This window comes from Neolamprologus brichardi, chromosome 23, assembly GCF_056152115.1.
Source record: "Neolamprologus brichardi isolate AB-2024 chromosome 23, ASM5615211v1, whole genome shotgun sequence".
In the NCBI taxonomy this organism is placed as follows: Eukaryota; Metazoa; Chordata; class Actinopteri; order Cichliformes; family Cichlidae; genus Neolamprologus; species Neolamprologus brichardi.
In genome coordinates this window covers 37,366,119-37,384,422 of record NC_142125.1, presented here as the reverse complement: position 1 = coordinate 37,384,422, position 18,304 = coordinate 37,366,119, and the positions used below count along the sequence as shown (strand labels likewise).

At 43.6% G+C, this 18,304-nt stretch overlaps 1 protein-coding gene across 2 annotated transcripts in view; it reads right to left on the bottom strand.

The window, feature by feature from the left end:
• Positions 1-791: 791 nt before the first annotated feature.
• appa (amyloid beta precursor protein a) overlaps positions 792-18,304 on the bottom strand; it is a 35,857-nt gene continuing 18,344 nt past the window's right edge. The window contains exons 2-17 of one of the 2 annotated variants that reach the window (XM_087836851.1): positions 18,077-18,244; positions 16,264-16,393; positions 15,530-15,642; positions 15,261-15,451; positions 14,625-14,944; positions 13,889-14,056; positions 10,332-10,465; positions 9,677-9,751; positions 9,425-9,583; positions 8,905-9,033; positions 8,657-8,756; positions 7,585-7,797; positions 7,379-7,432; positions 6,279-6,370; positions 3,999-4,145; positions 792-3,512 (exon numbers count right to left, since the gene is read on the bottom strand). In XM_087836851.1, the coding sequence (XP_087692977.1) occupies positions 3,411-3,512; positions 3,999-4,145; positions 6,279-6,370; positions 7,379-7,432; positions 7,585-7,797; positions 8,657-8,756; positions 8,905-9,033; positions 9,425-9,583; positions 9,677-9,751; positions 10,332-10,465; positions 13,889-14,056; positions 14,625-14,944; positions 15,261-15,451; positions 15,530-15,642; positions 16,264-16,393; positions 18,077-18,244 (2,295 nt within the window). In that variant the 3' untranslated portion in view covers positions 792-3,410. The remainder of the gene's footprint in view (positions 3,513-3,998; positions 4,146-6,278; positions 6,371-7,378; positions 7,433-7,584; positions 7,798-8,656; positions 8,757-8,904; positions 9,034-9,424; positions 9,584-9,676; positions 9,752-10,331; positions 10,466-13,888; positions 14,057-14,624; positions 14,945-15,260; positions 15,452-15,529; positions 15,643-16,263; positions 16,394-18,076; positions 18,245-18,304) is intronic. The other variant, XM_087836852.1, reaches the window with a different exon arrangement.

The window sequence follows — 18,304 nt, the reverse complement described above, 5'->3', positions numbered from 1 at the left end:
TGAAATTATGAACTAGAAGCGGAAAATGATAGTGTGGTTTTAATTTAAATGCTTTGCTCAAAGTACGCAGTAACATTTGAAATAGCTCAACAAAAGCATGAAAGTGAAACGTGAGTGAAGAGTTGAATGTGTTCACTAAACAAAGGGAAAAAAATGGTGAAAGTGGTCAGTAAACATAATGAATTACTTTTAAATGGAGGAGTTAAAATTGGAACGTCTGCCTCCTTGGAAGCAGAATATAAAGAAATGATGGATAACTCAAGACTTTGGCCAAGTACTGTGTATAGTCTATCACTCACTGTGACATTTTGGCTTGTCACATGGCCAACTTGGCAATTTTATTTTAAAAACTTGTTTTCCCTGACTTTTTAGTGTTTAGTTTTTGACTCAGCTCATTTACAGAGTTACATTTGCCAGAAAGTCACAAAGTAGCCAAAATAAAACTCATAGATATGCAGTTTAATTGTTGCCTTTTCACAGTGAGGATCAGGTCCTGTTCAAACACTGCCTGTGTTCCAGTTAACCTTTAACAAGATGACCTGGGTTCAGCTGCGTCTGGAAGTTAAGACCCATGCTGGAGCAACACTCTGAATCCCTGTCAGCTCCACTCTGCTGTTTTCTGTCTGAGAATGACCTTTGTCCTCCTTACCCAAGATAAGAAAAAAATGTCCTTGTAGTGGGGCCACTTTTCTGATATTTAAAAACAGACAAATGTGAATTAATAGAATTAAACTGGATGCTTATGCCTGTTTTTGTGCATTAACAGTAGAAACATCACAGAGACACAGCACTTATATGTACATTCAAAACTTTATTATGGAATACAGTGTAGAAAGCATTTTCCCAGTCAATGCAAATGGCCTGCACAATATTACACAGTGGAAAACAAAACCAATAAGATAACCCACAGGAAAAAAAAAAAAAAAAGTAAAAGAAAGATAATCCTGCTTCCTCTTCTACTCTACTGCCCTCTGTTGGGCTTCTAATGAGCACCCTCCGAAAAGCACACACACACTCATCCCTCTGCAGCCCCCATATCTACATGTTCTACTCGCCATTTCCTCACGGATCTCAGCGAGAGGCCACAGTGCGTCTCCTTCCACACAGTGTTAACACGGTGCCCACCTGTCAAGCATGAGCTGACCTGGTAATGCTGAACAGGGGCTTCTTGCCTACCTCTGACCAACATTGGATCGCTGCTTTGCCCCCCCCACCCCAAGCCTCCGGATTTGCCGTCAGCTCTTGATGGTAAACGCCCATCCCATCATCATCATCATCAACGCTGCCTTTCAGGAGTCAAGTGTGAGATGATGGCAGAGAGGTGAGCAGCATGCCTGAAGGAAAAGGAAGTCGAAAGAGGAGGGAGGTGCCGGGGTGAAAATCCATTATATATACACACAGACTCCCTGGCTGGCTGGCTATCCAACCGGAACTGCAAGTCATTTCCTCTCTACCTCCACCACCTCCTCTTCTCAGAACTCCACCTGTTCTATCCGCAGAAGAAAAAACAAAACCAAACAAAAAACCAATAAGCAAACCAAACAAAAGAGACGGCGTCGGCTTACAACTGGATGAACCACCAGACTAAAAACGAAAACACGTACACGCCGAGATGATCTTAACCTCCATAACAGACTCCTCACGTGTGTTTCCCCGCCTTCACCCTCCCCGCCCCCACCTTCCCCAAACAACATACACTCTAACTGACATACGATGCCCTTATTTTAAAAAAACCTAACATGAAATGATCAAGAAACCAAGAGGAGTGATTTCCGAAGGATTTAACACAATATACTTCAGTGAACGAGAATAATATACAGAGATGAAGCCGGCTCCCTCTCCTGCAGCTTCTGGAAAGTAGCAGGATTAAAAAATATAATATATATATATGAGGATCACACTTAAACGGCAAAAGAAGGAGGAGGGAAAAAAACAAACAAAAAACCCAAAAACATATCTTTTAAATGTGTTTTTTTCTTTACATGATATCAAAGCAGAGCCCGTTCATCTAGATTTATATATATTTTTCATCATTGTTTTTAAAGTCACGTGATCACGAGAACATACTAAATGTACAATCTTGCTAGAATGACAATCTATAAGTGAGAAATGATCTCGAGAGAGAGCAGCTGTAAGATGTGGTGGTGTTTCGTTTTTCCCCCCTTTTTATTTTCTTGAAACGTCCAAATCCTGTTGTCATTGTTGTCATGCACTACATAGGAACAGCTAAGACTTCAGCATTACTTCTGTAACATTACACGTAATTTAAAAAAAGGACTTTACATCTTTTTTTTTTCTCCGTTTTCGGTCTTTTTTGAAAAACAAAACTGGAAAACGATAAAGAGAGAAAAAAAGCAACTTCAAAATAAAAACAGCTCATTCAGAATACATGATTACTACCGTCGTCATAATCATCAACATATTCCCCGTCATCATCAGAATCAGCATCTTCAGATATCCTTAAGAGCCTTGTGTGACTTAACACAGCCCAGCTGTTGTATGAATGCACAAAACAAAAAAAAAATTAAGGGAGAGGATGAAGGGAGGGAGGAAGGGAAGGATCCAAGGAGTAGGGAGGGAGAGGAGGCTCATTTATACTCCAGTGTAGACTGTAGAGAGTGTGCAGTAGTGGTGCAGTAGGCGAGAAAAACACTGGGCCTCGTAAAAATCATGGTGCTGCTATATTTCCAAAATCATATAATCATTACGAAGACGCAAAAACAAAAACGATTCAGAGAAAACTGCTCGATTCTGATGATTCTGCATGCAACAATTTTTTAAATTAATTATTTTAATAACAAAGGCCGAGGCCAGCATGCGTCTAAACACCCTACTGATGAGCGGTCGGATCTGCTTACAAAGTCCACACCTAAAAGCGACCCGAGCCTAAAAATAAACATAATAAACCCAACTACACACTGGCCCTGAATCAGTGTTGAGAGAGAGCGAACGTGTGCTCGTCTTCCCCAAGAGAACGGGTTTGTTTCCATGCACCGGGCAGGGGCTTTGCTTGTTTTAAGGTTTTTCTTTCCCCTCCATACATCAGCAGGCCCTGACGGAGCAACGTATAAAAACTCCTTCCTTTAATTAAAAAGGCGTCTTGCTCCAGTAAAGTGAACAAACTTGGTGCAGAGTGGCTTGGCCGCAGTGTAAGAAAAAAAAAAAAAGCGAGAGAAGAAGAAGAAGAAGAAAAAAAAAAAAAAAGACCCATGCTACAGTCGCTCCTTGTGCTCGTAACTGACTATTTCAGTCACTTAAAGATCCGTCTTTTGGTTGAAGGGAGGGCTGGGGAAGGGAAGAGGAGGGAAGGTAAGGGGAGGGGAGGTGACGATGTGTGGGATGAGAATGGTTTGTGTGCATTTGTTGTTTTTTTTGTGTGTGTTTACGTATGTGTACATGTGACATCCTCCTCAGTTCTGCATCTGCTCGAAGAACTTGTAGGTTGGGTTCTCGTAGCCGTTCTGCTGCATCTTTGACAGGTGGCGCTCCTCGGGGGTGACGGCAGCATCCACCTGGAGGAGAGCCAAGGGGTGGGGGAGACAGAAGGGGAGGGAGGTTACAAGCAGAATAGGTCCTGTGGCGTAATGTAAACACAATTTACATTTTAAGACCTTTTTACTGCTTCTGGGAAAACATTAAGAGTAACCAGGCTGCGCTGGCTATCGTATTTTTTTTAATTAAACATCTAATGAAAGTTCTGAAATGATAAACACAGATAATTAAAAGAAAAGAAAAGCAGGAAATTAATCGGTAACAGGCTTTAATCCAATTATATTTACTAAGCAGATATAATTAAAACAAATTTTTTTGCACAGCGTAGCATTCGTGCAGCACATTTTAAAGCCTTTATCAGACTTAAGCAACACAAATATCTGGATACTTTGTTTCTACGTGGTGCTGCACAAACGGCTTAAAAGCGCCAGTGCATGCACAGCATCCTCCTCACACGCCACACCGACCGCTGCACCGACAAACGCGCGGGGTCAGCCGTTTCTCACCTCAATGACTCCGTGGTGGATGGAGGTGTACTGTTTCTTTCTCAGCATCACCAGGGTGATGACGATCACGGTTGCTATGACGACGCCTCCGACCATCAGGCCGATGATGGCGCCCTTGTTGGAGCCCACATCCTCTGCGAAGAAGACCTGCGGGTGCCGAGCAGTCAGGTGATCAGTCAGTGGCACAACACAACAGATTGTGTGAATTTAAGCGATATTCTCGAGGTCAGCACTCGCTTCGTCTCTCACATCTTCTGCTGTGCTTGCTGGGTTTAATGACATCTCCTACCTCTTCTTGTCATTTTTGTCATTACGGAGTCAAATTTAGCTTGAGAATAGCTGCTCGGGAACAAAGACAATACACACACACACAAAAAAAGTGAAGACGACTTGATGAGGGCAGCTTTTCTTTGGATGGAAATATTTTCTTACTGCGGATGTCGAGTAATTTACAGAAAGAATAGCACAGCATAAAAAAAAGCATCAATGCAATGACGCAGCACCAACAGAACACACTTAAAAATACACACACACACGAAAACTGTAACTTCTGTCAGAGGATTTGGAGATTTATGGAAACATGCAATTCTTCTAATGGTCACTTGAGGCTGACTCCAAGAGTGAGTATATCACCGTAAACTACTGTGTTAAAATGATTAGTAGCGACAGAGCCAATCTATTATAGGACCAATGCTGATGCCTGGTGATTTAAAAAATCTGATATACTGGTCGATATTTCTTTGCTTTAAGCCACAAAAAACATGATGTGTTGTGAGTAGTTATTTATGGTTCCTTACTGAGATAGCACGTCAGTCCATTTTAAATGTAATCTTATTCTACTGTCACAGCTGGTCATGGATTACTCATATGTGGTCTCCTTAGATTAGCTGGTTGTTGTTGTTTTTGGCATTTCAAACGCATCATCACAGCGATCAAGAAATTTACAGCGTGCCCTCCAGGGACAACCGGATTTTCCGTAACGCACTAGATTTAAAAGTCACCCATTATTAGAGGTGTGTCCACTTTGACAAGTAGCTGTAGCATAACTGCTTCTTCTTCTGACCACATTTGTGGTGTTGGTGCCTTTTAGATTTATCACATAAATAATTTCTGTACAGTCATCTGAACTAACAGTCCCCTCATAGTTCTCCAGCACAAACTGCCATATATCTGTGCCTGTGTGATGGACCTGTGCAGTTTAAGGATGCAGATTTCTAACCAACCCTCTTATTAAAAACAGCAGGTAATTTTGCACCCTGGTCGCTCCAAAACAGGGATTCCCATCGTGTTACTTGTGCCGTCTTTTACAAGTCGTCTTTGGTTTAAGGTCATTAACTTCCAATTTGAGATTTTTAACACTCACGTTACTTTGGTTGTTTATAAGCAAAGCAAGCAAATGGATAGAAAAGTAATAATGGGTTGAAAGCAGAGCACAGCACTGATGCACAATGACTCAGCTCCAACACAAAACTATTTAAATAAATAAATAAATAAATAACCAAAGAAATGAGAGCTTCAGCACATCTGTCACAGAATAACGGCTGCTCTGTGGGACTCATTTTTCACATTTTACAATGATAAATAGAAGCACTGTGTTCTGAATGGGAAAGAAAAAAAGAAAATAAAAACACCTCCTGATATCTTCAGCAGAGATAACGGGACAGAAACCTCCTCAACCGGCACAAAATTTGGCTACTGTGAATATCAAATTAAGGAGACGAGTTAAAGAGGCAGCCTGACACACTGACTGCTCACTGTGAATGCCAGAAATGTGATATGTAATAAAATGTAGGGATTAAGGGATTTGAAGCCTTTAGGTGAGAGGAATAAGGTACGTGGATTTGGATTTGACTGAGGATGGATTGAGGGGTTTTTTTGTTCAGGGATTACAACACTGGATGAGATTAATGACTGCGTGCAGAACTTAGCGATATTAACAGCATCAAACTTCCCCGATCAGAGGGCACAGGATTCATTTATTTATTTTTCAGAGAGGAGCACATCGAGTGTGACGCACGCATTATCACGGATGTCTCCATGGGCACCTGTCTCCATGGTGACAACCTTGGGAAGTTTACCAGGAGGACAAAGTGGAGCATGTGTGTATGTGCGCGGAGGAGAAGGGGGCAGAGTGCAAAACCCGCATGTGTGAGTAATATGCATCTGCATGTGTGTGCGCATGCCTGCCTCTATTTCTGTGGGCTTATTAAGCAGCCTGAATATTCAGATCAGCGAATTCCAAACGAGTCTGCATATCTGCACGGCTCCGCCTTTGCTCACCAGTTTCTGGTGGCGAACTTCGTACTCTGTGCTCTGTCTGTCCTCAGTCTCCATCCGCATCTCAGGAATAGCTTCCATCTTCATTCCAGTCACTGGCGAGGGAAGAAAAAGTACAATCTATTATAGATGGTGACATTAAGCCACTCTCTCGATCTCCTGCTGAAATAAAAAACTGACTGAAGCACACTGGATAGCGGAGAGCCGACTGCACCAGCAGTACGAATAGAAAAGAGCACAGCATACGCAGGATGCATAGACCGCGTGCAGCTGCACGACCAATCTCTTAACAGCCACACCTGCGCCTTAATGGAGGTCAAGTGGAGCCGACTGTGTGCAAATATTGACTCTGAGGAGGAGAGACTGAGGGAAACATGCTGTGGTGCCTTTACTTCTACAGTGTACTTCAAAACAATCTCAGTATCTTGTATAACCTGAGCCTGAGCAAATATTTTCTGCTAGCCTCAAAACCACTTCAGCTCAGCACTCGCATGCACCAAATCACATGACCTAAAGCACTTTATGATTTATACCTGAGCTGGAAATGGCTTACAGGCCCGAGGCAATCATTATGTACTGAATAACATTAATATCAAACTACAGATGCTCACATCCCTTTCTAACACACACTGTAAATTAGTCACACCTAAAAATATTCACTAATGTTATCAAACATTACCATTTTAGTTACAACACGTCATTTAGAGCTGGGGCGTCAGCAGCTAAATTCCTTCACAATGACAGAAAGAGGAATTTTGCTGGTCCGGCTCACTGAAGTGGGCTGGTCCGGAGTTTGGCATCGCTGATTCAGAAAGTTAAAAAAGCATCAAAGTAGTTGAAATGATGAGCTACAAAGAGCCTGTATGAGTTATTATAAATTGGTAACATTACTAGTCCTCCATGGTCTTTAAAGACCATACTGCACATTTGTAATTGAGTCAGCTGTTTACACCTTATGCTACCTTTACACTAGAAGGGACAGAAGATAGCTGGATTTTCCCAAACACACTGTTGACACGTTGCGGTCCGCTTCCACCTAAAATGACTCTTGATCTGTCATCTGAACACGTCACTACTGGTCATTGTTAAACAAAAGCACCAACCTGGTCGTGTTGGAATGCCTCCGTCGAGATTGGGGCGGGAGTCTACTGGCTCAACTAAAAGGGGAAGGCAGAGAGAGATTTCACTTTTCAGTCGTTGTCCAACCTAAAAAAAGGAGCTAGAATATCTTTGTGATGCATTTTGGAGGCTAATTTCTTAGCTACTAGAGCTACCACTCGTTATGACAATGCGGTGCTTCAGAAAGTACCCTGGTTGTCGGTATTGGGCTGGTTGAAGCTCTCGGGGTGAATGAAGCCGACTCCAGCCAGTCCCAGAGTGTCTTCCTGCGGCAACAGGTCGGTCTGGCCATCTCCCAGCTCCTGGTCGGGCATCAGGGCGTCATTTCCATAGCTCACCCTCACGTCTGTCTGCAGGTTAGCCAGCTGCTGAGCCATCTCTGCCTGCTCCCTCTGCAGGAGCTCTGTGTGAACACAACCAGGAGGGAGGCAGGAAGACACGAAGGAAGGAAGGAAGGATAGAGGTCAGGAGTCAAGAGGGGAGAGAAACAGGAGGTGGAAACAAGAAAGGAAGCAGTATCATTTATTCACTTGTCATGTGACTCTATTGTTGTTTCAACACAATATGGTGAGAATATTTCCGATGCCAGAATTAAAGAGGAGACTAATTTGTTTGCTAAATGATTCTTTAAATGTGAAATCCCACACTGTCTACCTACGCAAATGTTTCTGTGTCAGAAGGGAGAGACCGCCTCAGAAGGAGAAATCTTCCTTTAACAGACCTGATGTTTAGCAAAGGCTGAGTGAGGGGTTTTTCTTCTGTGTGTTTGTTCCCGTTTTTTTTGGTCGGGCAGTACAGACTGTGACAGACTGCATCTCCAAGATAGAGACACAGATGGCCACATGACGCACACAACTCCAATAAACCCAAAAACCCACAGAAACCTAGCAAATGGAGAGGAGGGGGAGGGGAGGGAGGGGGATTTATCTTCCCAGCGAACAGTTTCATTTGACTCCTAACAGAAGAATTAGGCCAAATGGCTCCAATGCCCTCATCAGAGAGAGGGGAAAAATAAAAAAAATAAAAGCGTTTCGCAGGCTGCAATTTAGAGCATTCAACCTCTATTACATGTAATCAGACCAGTGCGTCTTCCCCTGCCTTTCTCCCACCCAGCGGTCATCTCCACTGAGCCTCGGTTAAATGTACGTCAGCATCACTCCCTGTAGTTCCATCACATTTGCCTCGTCTGCATCGTATTTTCTTGTGCTGATTTTAAATGGCTGATAGTGAAAGTTCAGTGAGTCTTCAGTGGAGGAACTCACCGACTTGGTCCTGGATATCATCAGCCACACCGGGCACTTTGTAGAGGAGTCCGAGAGATTGGTTCATGCGCTCCTCAATAACGCGCAGGTGGGTCAGCACCTTTTACACATATCAAATAGGATGTTTTTTTATGTTTCCCAGAGAAAAAAAACATTCAATTGAAAGAGCAGGAAGCACAAAATCAACATGCTTTACACTAAAAACAATAAAGAAGTCCAATCATTTTTCAGCGCGTGTTTGATGCTACCTGAGGTCTAATCTGGGCGGCCTTCTTGGGATCCACCATGCGGACGTGCTCGAAGTGTTTGAGGGTGTGTTGCCTGTCCTTCTGCTCAGCGCGCACGTACTTCTTCAGCAGGCTGAAAACATGACGGGGCTGCAAGAGACAGCGGAAACAAGACAGCTGGTTAAGAGCAGAAGAAGCAGAATGAAATCAGTCACTTCAAGCCTAACCTTTTAAAAATTTCATTTTGATTCTGTTTTTAGAAATCTAATTTTGAAAGCCTCCGTAAAAACTGGCAATGTGCAGTTGCACTGTAACAAAACAGAGGTCTAGCAAAACAGAAAACATGCGGGGGGATTTATTTATGCAGCAGGTCAGATAAAAGGGAGCCGTACTTCAAAAGAAAACAGAACGAGAGATGCAGAGATGAAGAGTGTTAAAAAGCAACCTGGAGATGCTTCATTTTTCCACAAGACACACAGTTTATTACAAAGTGGCTTTAATACAAGCAGGAGAGCACTGCTGAGCTGTGCGTGCCGCTTACCCGGGGTGGATCCTGCTGCAATGCAGTCAGGTAGCTCTCCAGAGCCAGGCGGCGGCGGTCGTTCAGCAGAGCCTCCACCCGGGCCATGTGAGTCTCCACCAGCTGCTGGCGCTCGCTGGCTGCTTCTTGCTCCAGTGCTTCTACCTTCTCTTGGAAACGCTATAAACACACAAAGGAAATTACCAAGTGTGCATCAGAAGAGGAGGAGGAGGGGCGATGACACAGCACACAGGCAGAACATGCTCGCCTTACCTGAATCACGGCCTTCTTTTCAGCACGTGGAAGAGTCTTGGCTTCCCGCTCGGCCTCTTCCCACTCCTTCATCACCTGAAGGCAAACAAAGGAGGGAAAGATGAAATAAAATTAAAACCAAAAACTGTCAATCTACTGTTATCGTTTTATCCTTCACATGGTTGACATGCACGTGAGGTTATACTTCTTACAGACCGGTGTGATGAGGATGAAAAACAGTTTGTTTCCCCCTTTTTTGGTCAGTTATATCCCCTCCAGAACGATTATTGCAAATCCTACATCTGTTTTGCCTTCTCCGACTTATTTGGGGGATTATCTAATCCTATTCAGCCCTTTACCAACGAAAGTGTGAGCATATATGAAACGATGCCTCTCTCGTCTGGAACTCTGGAAGCTGTCGCATCGCGGCGGGCCATCTGGCTCTCCACCGGTTGATTAAAGAAAACAATTAAAGTTGAAACGGCTCAGTCGGCTCGCTCAGGAGGGATTAACAAACGCACCTACTTGTTTTACTTGACATACCTTCTCTTCTCTCGCCATTTTCTATTCAGTGAAATCTTTGTCCTGATACTCTGTTTTCCCTGCATAGTTCCCATCACATTTACTAAAATGAATGTCTAATGAGGAAAATAAATGAATTCCAGTCTCAGAGTACCTGGGACATTCTCTCACGGTGCTTGGCCTCCAGACTCTCTTTGGCCTTCTGGAAGTGTGCATGTTCATTCTCGTCAGCGGGCGTCTCCAGGTAGTGGTCCACTGCATCGGAGGAGCTGGGCGTTGCTGTGGGAACTGCGTGGAATTTGAGATAAAGGAAAAAAGACTTTAAACGACGCTTCTCACTGCTGCTGCACACTTTCATTTGGCAGAGCTGTCTCAGCACACACAAACACTCAAGCTCAGAATGGGTTAATAGGGTTAGTGAGAGCTCGAGAGAGAAAGAATATAAGATAGTAGCTGTAGCTGGAAGCCAGCCCCCTTCGAAAGGGAAAGAGCGAGTCCCTCAGATGACCCGCAGTGCTTTCTAGAAGAGAAACAAAACCCCTCTCATTTATATAACTTCACTCAGAGTGTGATGGAGCTCTCCTGCCAAACCACAGATGCTGGAATTTATTCTGTGGGCTCAGAGGCGCGCACTAAATTGTGATAGTCTTACCAACAAGAAAATAAATTGGATCAGTTATTGCGTGAAACCTGGATTTAATCAGTGGAAAGTTGATTATCTCTCACAAACGCGCCATCGAGAGCGGTTGTTGGTTTGTGTGAGAATCTGAGAGCACGAGACAGTGTGATCGCGTGAAGGTCGCGTATCATGTGAAATTGGTTACGTCTGAGGCGAGCGCATGACTGCGCAAGACACACACACATATACACACGCGAGAAAAGACAACAGGGAGATGTTATTCAGTCTGACCCTGAGCAGAGCGTTTTCTTAGCCTCTGGTCTCGCAAATCCTTTAAAGGCCTCGTTCACCCAAATTACAAAAAGCATTTTTCTCTCCTGCCTTTAAAACAGACTAGAATGAAGTCCATTCAGCGAGAGTATAGCCAAGGTTATTTTTTATTACAGCTACAGATCTCCACTAAATGCATCACATACAAGCAAACGTGCCGCTCTGAACAGACCACAGCTTGGGAGTGAAGTCATTTGTCACATACCCTTGTACTTATCCAGCTGTATTTGTAAGAGCTTTGGAGCATCATAGTGATGTAATGTTGTGAAGGTTTGCACTTTTTGACCACATTTTAGCTTTTTTAAGACCTGTTTTAAGAATTAATTCTTGGTTTTAAGGCTGAATTTTAAATTAGAGGTGAGGGTTTGTTATGATGGCCAAATGTCAGGATTAGAGGCTTGGGGACGTCCCTGTAAAGCAGTTCCCCACTGATTCAGTTTAAATCATCATTTTAATGTATTTGTGTGTGAATGCAGGATGAAATGTCCCTTTAATGTTCCTTGATGTTATTTAAGGTGGCGATCCAGTAATTCCCTCTTTAGATATAATCCACGTCTGCAGTGATTCTACAGCATTCTTTGTTTTTGCGGTAATCATAACAATGTGATCTTTTCTCTTTAATTAGTCTTCGTTTGCTCCACTTTATTGGTGTGGCCTTTTCCTGCGCTGTAAAGGCTACAGCGGGGTATAAATTAATAATAATAATGTTAATAATGGCATCGATTTACTGCTCATTATAAACTCAACAGCTAAGTCCTGATTTCTATCCTTGTTTTCCTTGCTAACTGATCTTATAGTTGCACAAAAATATGAAGTGTTTTCCAAATAAAACCTCTTACAATAGCTAGTTTCCATTACCTGGACAAGTAATAAATCAATGCACTGCACCAAAGGGCTGATAAGAAGAAGAAGAGGAAAAAAAGGACGGGAAACTAACCAATTTCAATATGAGCTATTTCAAAAATACCCACTTCTCACTACACAATAGGCTCTTTTGAAGACAGGACTATAAGCATTGTACCAAAGGAGATGATGGATTGGAGCAAAGACGTCAGGAACATGCATGCTAGGATTTATATGTCTCGCTAAAAACTGATCTGTCAGTGCAGTAGCGGTGGTGTAATTGTTTTCCTGCAGTCCCCTGCAGAGAACTCACGATGTCAGCCTCACCGAGTCTGCATGTGAATGAATTCATTAAGAAAACATCCAAGTGGAGAGCCTGTGTATGTGTGTGACTTCAGGGCAAAGGTTACAGTGCATCATTTTCTTACCTAAACCATGCTCAGCAGAGCAGAAATCCTGAACTCACACGCATGATCGATTATATTAGATCACAATATGGGGAGAAAGAGAGAATGCCACAGGGCACACATGCACACAACTGCCAACAAACATATTGAGCAAGGTCATTGAACCTTACACAGTGAAAAAGTGAAATCAATGTCACGCCGTCACACACACAAACGCACACCTGTAAACAACAACAAGGGGGAAGTAATTTGGCAATCCCGGGCTGAGTTACCATTTGAAATCCAATCAGTTTGTGACTCAGCGATCGCGTCTAACCAAACACAGAGGTGCTGAAAAATACATAAATCAGAAAATAAATAATTTTCCTCCCCCAAGTTTCAAGTTTCCATTAAAAACCTCTGACGATTCAACGTATCATCAAGGTGGGAGCAAAATATAGAATTAATAATTGAGCAATCATCCCCATTTTCAGCGATACCACTGATGATCAATCATCACAATGTGGAGATGGGAGGCAGGTATGCTCTGTGAGCGTGTAATGTTGCATTGATGAGTTTTTCCCCTTACCTCTACCTGGGGAATGTGTCACATTCTGCAAAATTGCACAGGGGTAATTTGACATCTGATTTCAGTGAATTGACTGAATTAACTTGAACTTTTTTCCTCAGCGATGAGGACGAAGTAATGTAAGCAAGCCCACACCACATCAGGGATGCGAGGAGGTAACAAGCAACGAAGTGAGGATTATTGCAAAATTAATTTGTGCCTGGATGATTTTATGCATCGTATTCATGCTGCAGTGTCATATATAAGATGATGGCCATGAAATAGCTGTAATTATAGAAATTATACTGGTTATCCTACAGGCTTCATAGGGGGAGAGCAGTGCAGCTCTTGCAATATAAAGCATGCCATTTAGTTTATGGAGCAAACTGTCCATGAAAATAAGCCCTGTGTATCTAACTGGTTACTGGAGCTTTTAGGCGTTGGCACCTCGCTCCAGCGCTGTCTGCTAAAATAAAAAAATTTTAAAAAAAAGGCATGTCTAGCTCTTAACAGCTTTCAAAACAAAACTACGTTCAACCTGTTCCAAAGTTAAATGTATTGGAAAATAGAAATGCTTTAAAGCACAGGTGCACCCACACAAAACGCTCAGCGTGACACGCCAGAAGGACCCAACCTGCTCACTGACATCGGTGGGTGTGAAAGTAAAGGCAAGAGTGAGTGTGCAGGCAGTCAGGCAGGTGTTTTTAATAGAAGTGCGGGAGAGGTAGAGTCAGTTTTTGGTGCAAACATATTTATTTACCTGACGGACAAACACACACACACACACACAGGGAGAGTGTGAGGAAACGGTTAGGCAGGAGAGGCACAGCGAGCAAGAAACTTCGGAAACTTGTTTTGTGGCTAGTAGACAGCTGGGATAGACCGGGTGAGTAAAAAAAGTGAGGAGTTGTGGACAAAACAACTGGCAATTGAGCCAGCGAGACGCTGCCTTAGGCTGGACTTACTGACGCTGCTGCAGACAGACAGGCAGTACGCCTCTGACTCAAAGTTATTCCTGTTGCCTCCGCAGCCGCCGTAGATAAACTGAACACAGCGGCCCTCCTCGCGGTCAAAGTACCAGCGGGGCAGCATCGCCCGGCATGGACCTGTCTCTGCACTGGCCCAGCACACATCTTGGAGGACACACACACACACACACACGTGTACACACACTTATCAACCACAAATTCCCAGAAAACCTCTGTAGTTAATCATGCTGGAGTGTCATCTTGATTGATGTCTTTGCAAAGAAAAAAAAAAAGATTTAAATTTAAGGGCACACAAAAATAAATACAGCATCTGGGGAAAAAAAGTTAAGTTTTACGCATTATTGATGCTGCCTGGGTTTGAATCTTTAGACCAATTTAACGCTAATGTAGAAACATTGCTGTACAACCAATTCTGACTCTAGTGAAACGTGGCTAATGAAAGCTGTGAGATGACAAATGAACACGCTGAGAAAAATGACAGCAGGAAATTAATTGGTGAAGAACACGAGGTTCAATTGCGTTCAGCAAAGCATAAAAAAATTTGCAGGGTAATAAAAACAGAAAAAATCAAAACATGTTTAGCTTGTTGTGCGATTGTTCCACATTAATCTAAATGCAAAATCTCCAAGTCACCTGACGGCTCTATTAAGCACGTTTCACATATTCCAGCCTTTTATTTACCAGACTAACAAAAACACTTGATGATCCTCACCCCTGACAACTTCCTCCACAGACTCGGTGGTGGTGGTGGTGGTTGTCGTCATGGCAACGTTGGTAGTCGGCTCACCGTCGATGAGCGAGTCGAGGATGTCGTCGTCATTGTCATCGTCTTCCTCTTCGTCCTCGTCGTCCACCAGCTCCTCATCTTCCTCTCCATCTCCATCCTGGTCGTTGTCCAGCACGTCCTCTTCTTCATCCTCTTCCTCTTCCTCCTCTTCCTCCGCCACCTCTTCCTCCTCGTCCTCATCCTCGTCTACCACAGATGGCTTTGTTTCCTCTTGCTGCTCCACTGGCTCTGGCTCACGCACCATACTGGGAGGAAAGGAGAGAAGAAAAAGGGGAAATGGTGAAGCAGGAGGGAGTCAAGAGACATATGGTGGAAAAAAAAAAAAGTGGGGTGGGGGAAAGGAGATAAAAAATGAAGGAGGAGGTAGATGAGAAGGATAAAGAGGGAGGCAGAAAAACGGAGACTATGAAATAACCATTTTGCAGCTTCCCTTCAAGAAGAGAAATTGTGCCCACATGGCGAAGCTACAAATTAAATCGGTTTCGCCTCCGATCACCTGAACACTGACGCATCACTCTGCTCTTTGCTGCCTTGGCCTCATTTATTTGTGCGAATGCGTACCTGTTGTCAGAGTAGTCGGTCTCTGCTCCGCCCCACCAGACATCAGAATCATCAGGATCCTGCTCAGCACTATCGGCGTCCCGCTCCGCCTCAGCGGGGCAGCACACAAACTCCACTCCTCGGAAGCGGTCGATGCCGCACGGCAGCAGCATCCCATAGTCGTGGAGGTTCATGGTGCGGTCTCCGCAGGACTGAGACGAGACAAAACGGATCAGTACATGCTCATGTAAGTCATTAAAGGAGTCTAAGGGTGTGTTGTGTGTACTCACCTCTTTGGCTACAGTGTGCCAGTGCAGGTGGCTCTCACACTGATCCATGCGCTCCTGGTGCAGGAACTTGCACTTATCAGGAACAAGCAGAGCATCGCTCACAAATTCTCCCACTGCAGCAAAAAAAATACACACATTTAGATTTAACACATAATCGGAATCTTGTGTCCGACTGGCTGCAGACAAATTTCAACAAACACTGATGCATCTCATAAAAAGCTCTTTTGAGTAAAATCAGAGCTTCATATAAACCGAGATTTTTGGCCTCTATAAGACAAGAGAGGACCAACATCTAACAAGAAGTGGGGAACTCTTCTGCCCATTAAAACCATTAAAGTAGGAGATTCAAAGTAGGCCACTGCACCAGTCTTGTGCACAAAAACAGATCCTACATTTCTGAGTGTGTCTCAGAATTTCACAATCCGACTGCTGCCATGACCAGCCAATAGGAAAGCAGAACTGACGTTACGTGGAAAAATAAAAATCAAGATGATTTGTGGCAGCTGACTCCTGTCCTCATGTGTCTGGATCCCAATAATGTAGTCATCATTGCCATGCAATCTGCATGCATCAAACCTTATATCCTACCCAAGGAAAACTGTGAGGATTACAGTGAATTTGGGTTTAGAAGTAACTAACCACACCTATGAGCGCTGCTTTGGCATCGTGCTCACACACCATGTTGCTTGTGTTAAATAAATCTGGCAGATGGTGTGAAAACTCAGTGGACTCACCTAGGCAGCGGTAAGGCACCACGATGTGCATGTGACTGCGACACTGCTTGCGCCCCTTCTTGCACCAGTTCTGGATGCTGACTGGTTGATTGGCCTCCACCACGTTGGTAATCTGGAGTTCAGGGTAAACCTGCACACACAACATTAAGTCTTACAATGGGACACTATATCTACTGAGCAGGGACGTGTCACCTGCTTCCCTAACATTAGCTTGAATGACTGTTAATCATCAGCTTGTCACATTTTTGGCCACAGTGAGCTCAAACTGATGATGCTGAGCTCATCTTTAGTCATGCCTTCTTAGCCACATAGTTACAGCCATTAAGCGTTTGCTAATCTATTTTAAAGATTATCAATCCTTCCCTTTTTAATTGCCTTTAAAGAAAGAAAGAAAAAAAAAGAATCCACCACATCTTTCCTTTCAGAATAGTTTTGCTTTTTCTCCATCCCCTGAGATACAATCTTCACAGCTCTGCAGTGCTCCTCGATGCCGTTCCTGCTTACCAGGACTGCTGTGTTTACCTCTATATTCTCAGCCATGCGTGACATCTGCCTCTACGCAATATTCTGAGTTGGCATCCCTCTCCCTTCGTTCTTTTTCATGACACCTCTTCTTCTATTTTCTCTGCCTTCACGCCTCTCACAAAAGCGATGGGGAAAAAATAGTCTTTCCATAACCTTCTTGGTTCCTTGTCACCGTAGACAAGTCGTATTTTTTCCTCTGTTCAGCTTATAAGAGAAAGGTTCTCAATCTTTTCCCTTTTTTATCTTTAATATCAGCAGTTCAAACTGCATAAAAAGCCGGGATTTGGCAAGCATTTGTTTCTTATCACTAGATTTGTTATCAGTGTAAACAATGGGAGGGTGAATTTATTTTTCTTTGCTGAATTTTCCCCCCCAGAGACTGCTCCCCTCCTCTTATCAGGTGAATTGCTTTTATCGTAGATTATTTACACACTGATAAGTGAGACTGCTGTAATTATCCAGATGAAAAGCTCCTGTTTTGTGTTTGCAGAAAAGTCATAGTGAAATGTAACAGCCACAACAACAAAAAGAGTTCACCGTCTCACGTTAAACTTTTGGTTAGTTCACTTTCAAGCTGCCTAATTACAAGCCAAGTCACATGGACTTAAGCAGCTTGTTTACTGAGCAGAGTTTTGGCATCATGTCATCCTGCCAAACTGGGGATTTTGGTGACTAAAAACAAATCTGCTTGTCGACTGTGTAGCCCACTCGTGACAGACTTCTCCGTTCTCTATTTACTTCTCTATTATACTTCTACAGCATCAAACCAGTTAAACTTGTGGGATATTGATCAGGTCAGTTAAGTAGCAGAAGGGGTTTGTTCATCAGAAACTAACACCTAGACAAGGCAACAATGGGACAACCACTAAAACAGGAATGGTTTTACTGGTGCAGGCTACTAACATGTTCTCCCGCCTCAACTTTTCTGACTGTTTGTTCACTAGTTTTGCATTTGGCTGGGGTCACTGTCACTACTGGTAGCATGAGGTGATATCTGGACCCTACAGAGGTTACACACGGTGCTCTCAGAGGGTCAGTCTAATGGTTAAAATCTACTAAAAACCACCCACGTCACCACATCCCAAGTTATCATCTAGACTCATTCCCCACTCAAAACAAAATAACCACATAGCCGTTGAAGTTTTCCCCTCTATCACACTATCCTGACATTCAGTGTGTATCCCCCTGTCTTTAGGCCCTTTGGGCCTTTTTATTACAATTAAAACAATAAAGATTTATATCAGTTGATTAATAGGAAGCCTCCGCCCCACAAAAACACACACTTTACCTCCTGGCAGTATTGCAGGATGCCCTCCTTGGTACCGATGCAGCTCTTTGTGCCCGAGGGGTCCGGCTCCCACTTGCCACTCTGGACGTTGATGTGCATGTTGAGTTTACCACAAAACATGGCCACCTGGGGCTCTGCCAACAGGCCCATCGAAACATCTGTAGGCACCTGCGGGTGGGCGGGGCAGGGGTGAAGGGGGAAAACAGAGAGCGAGAGATTTAATGAGAT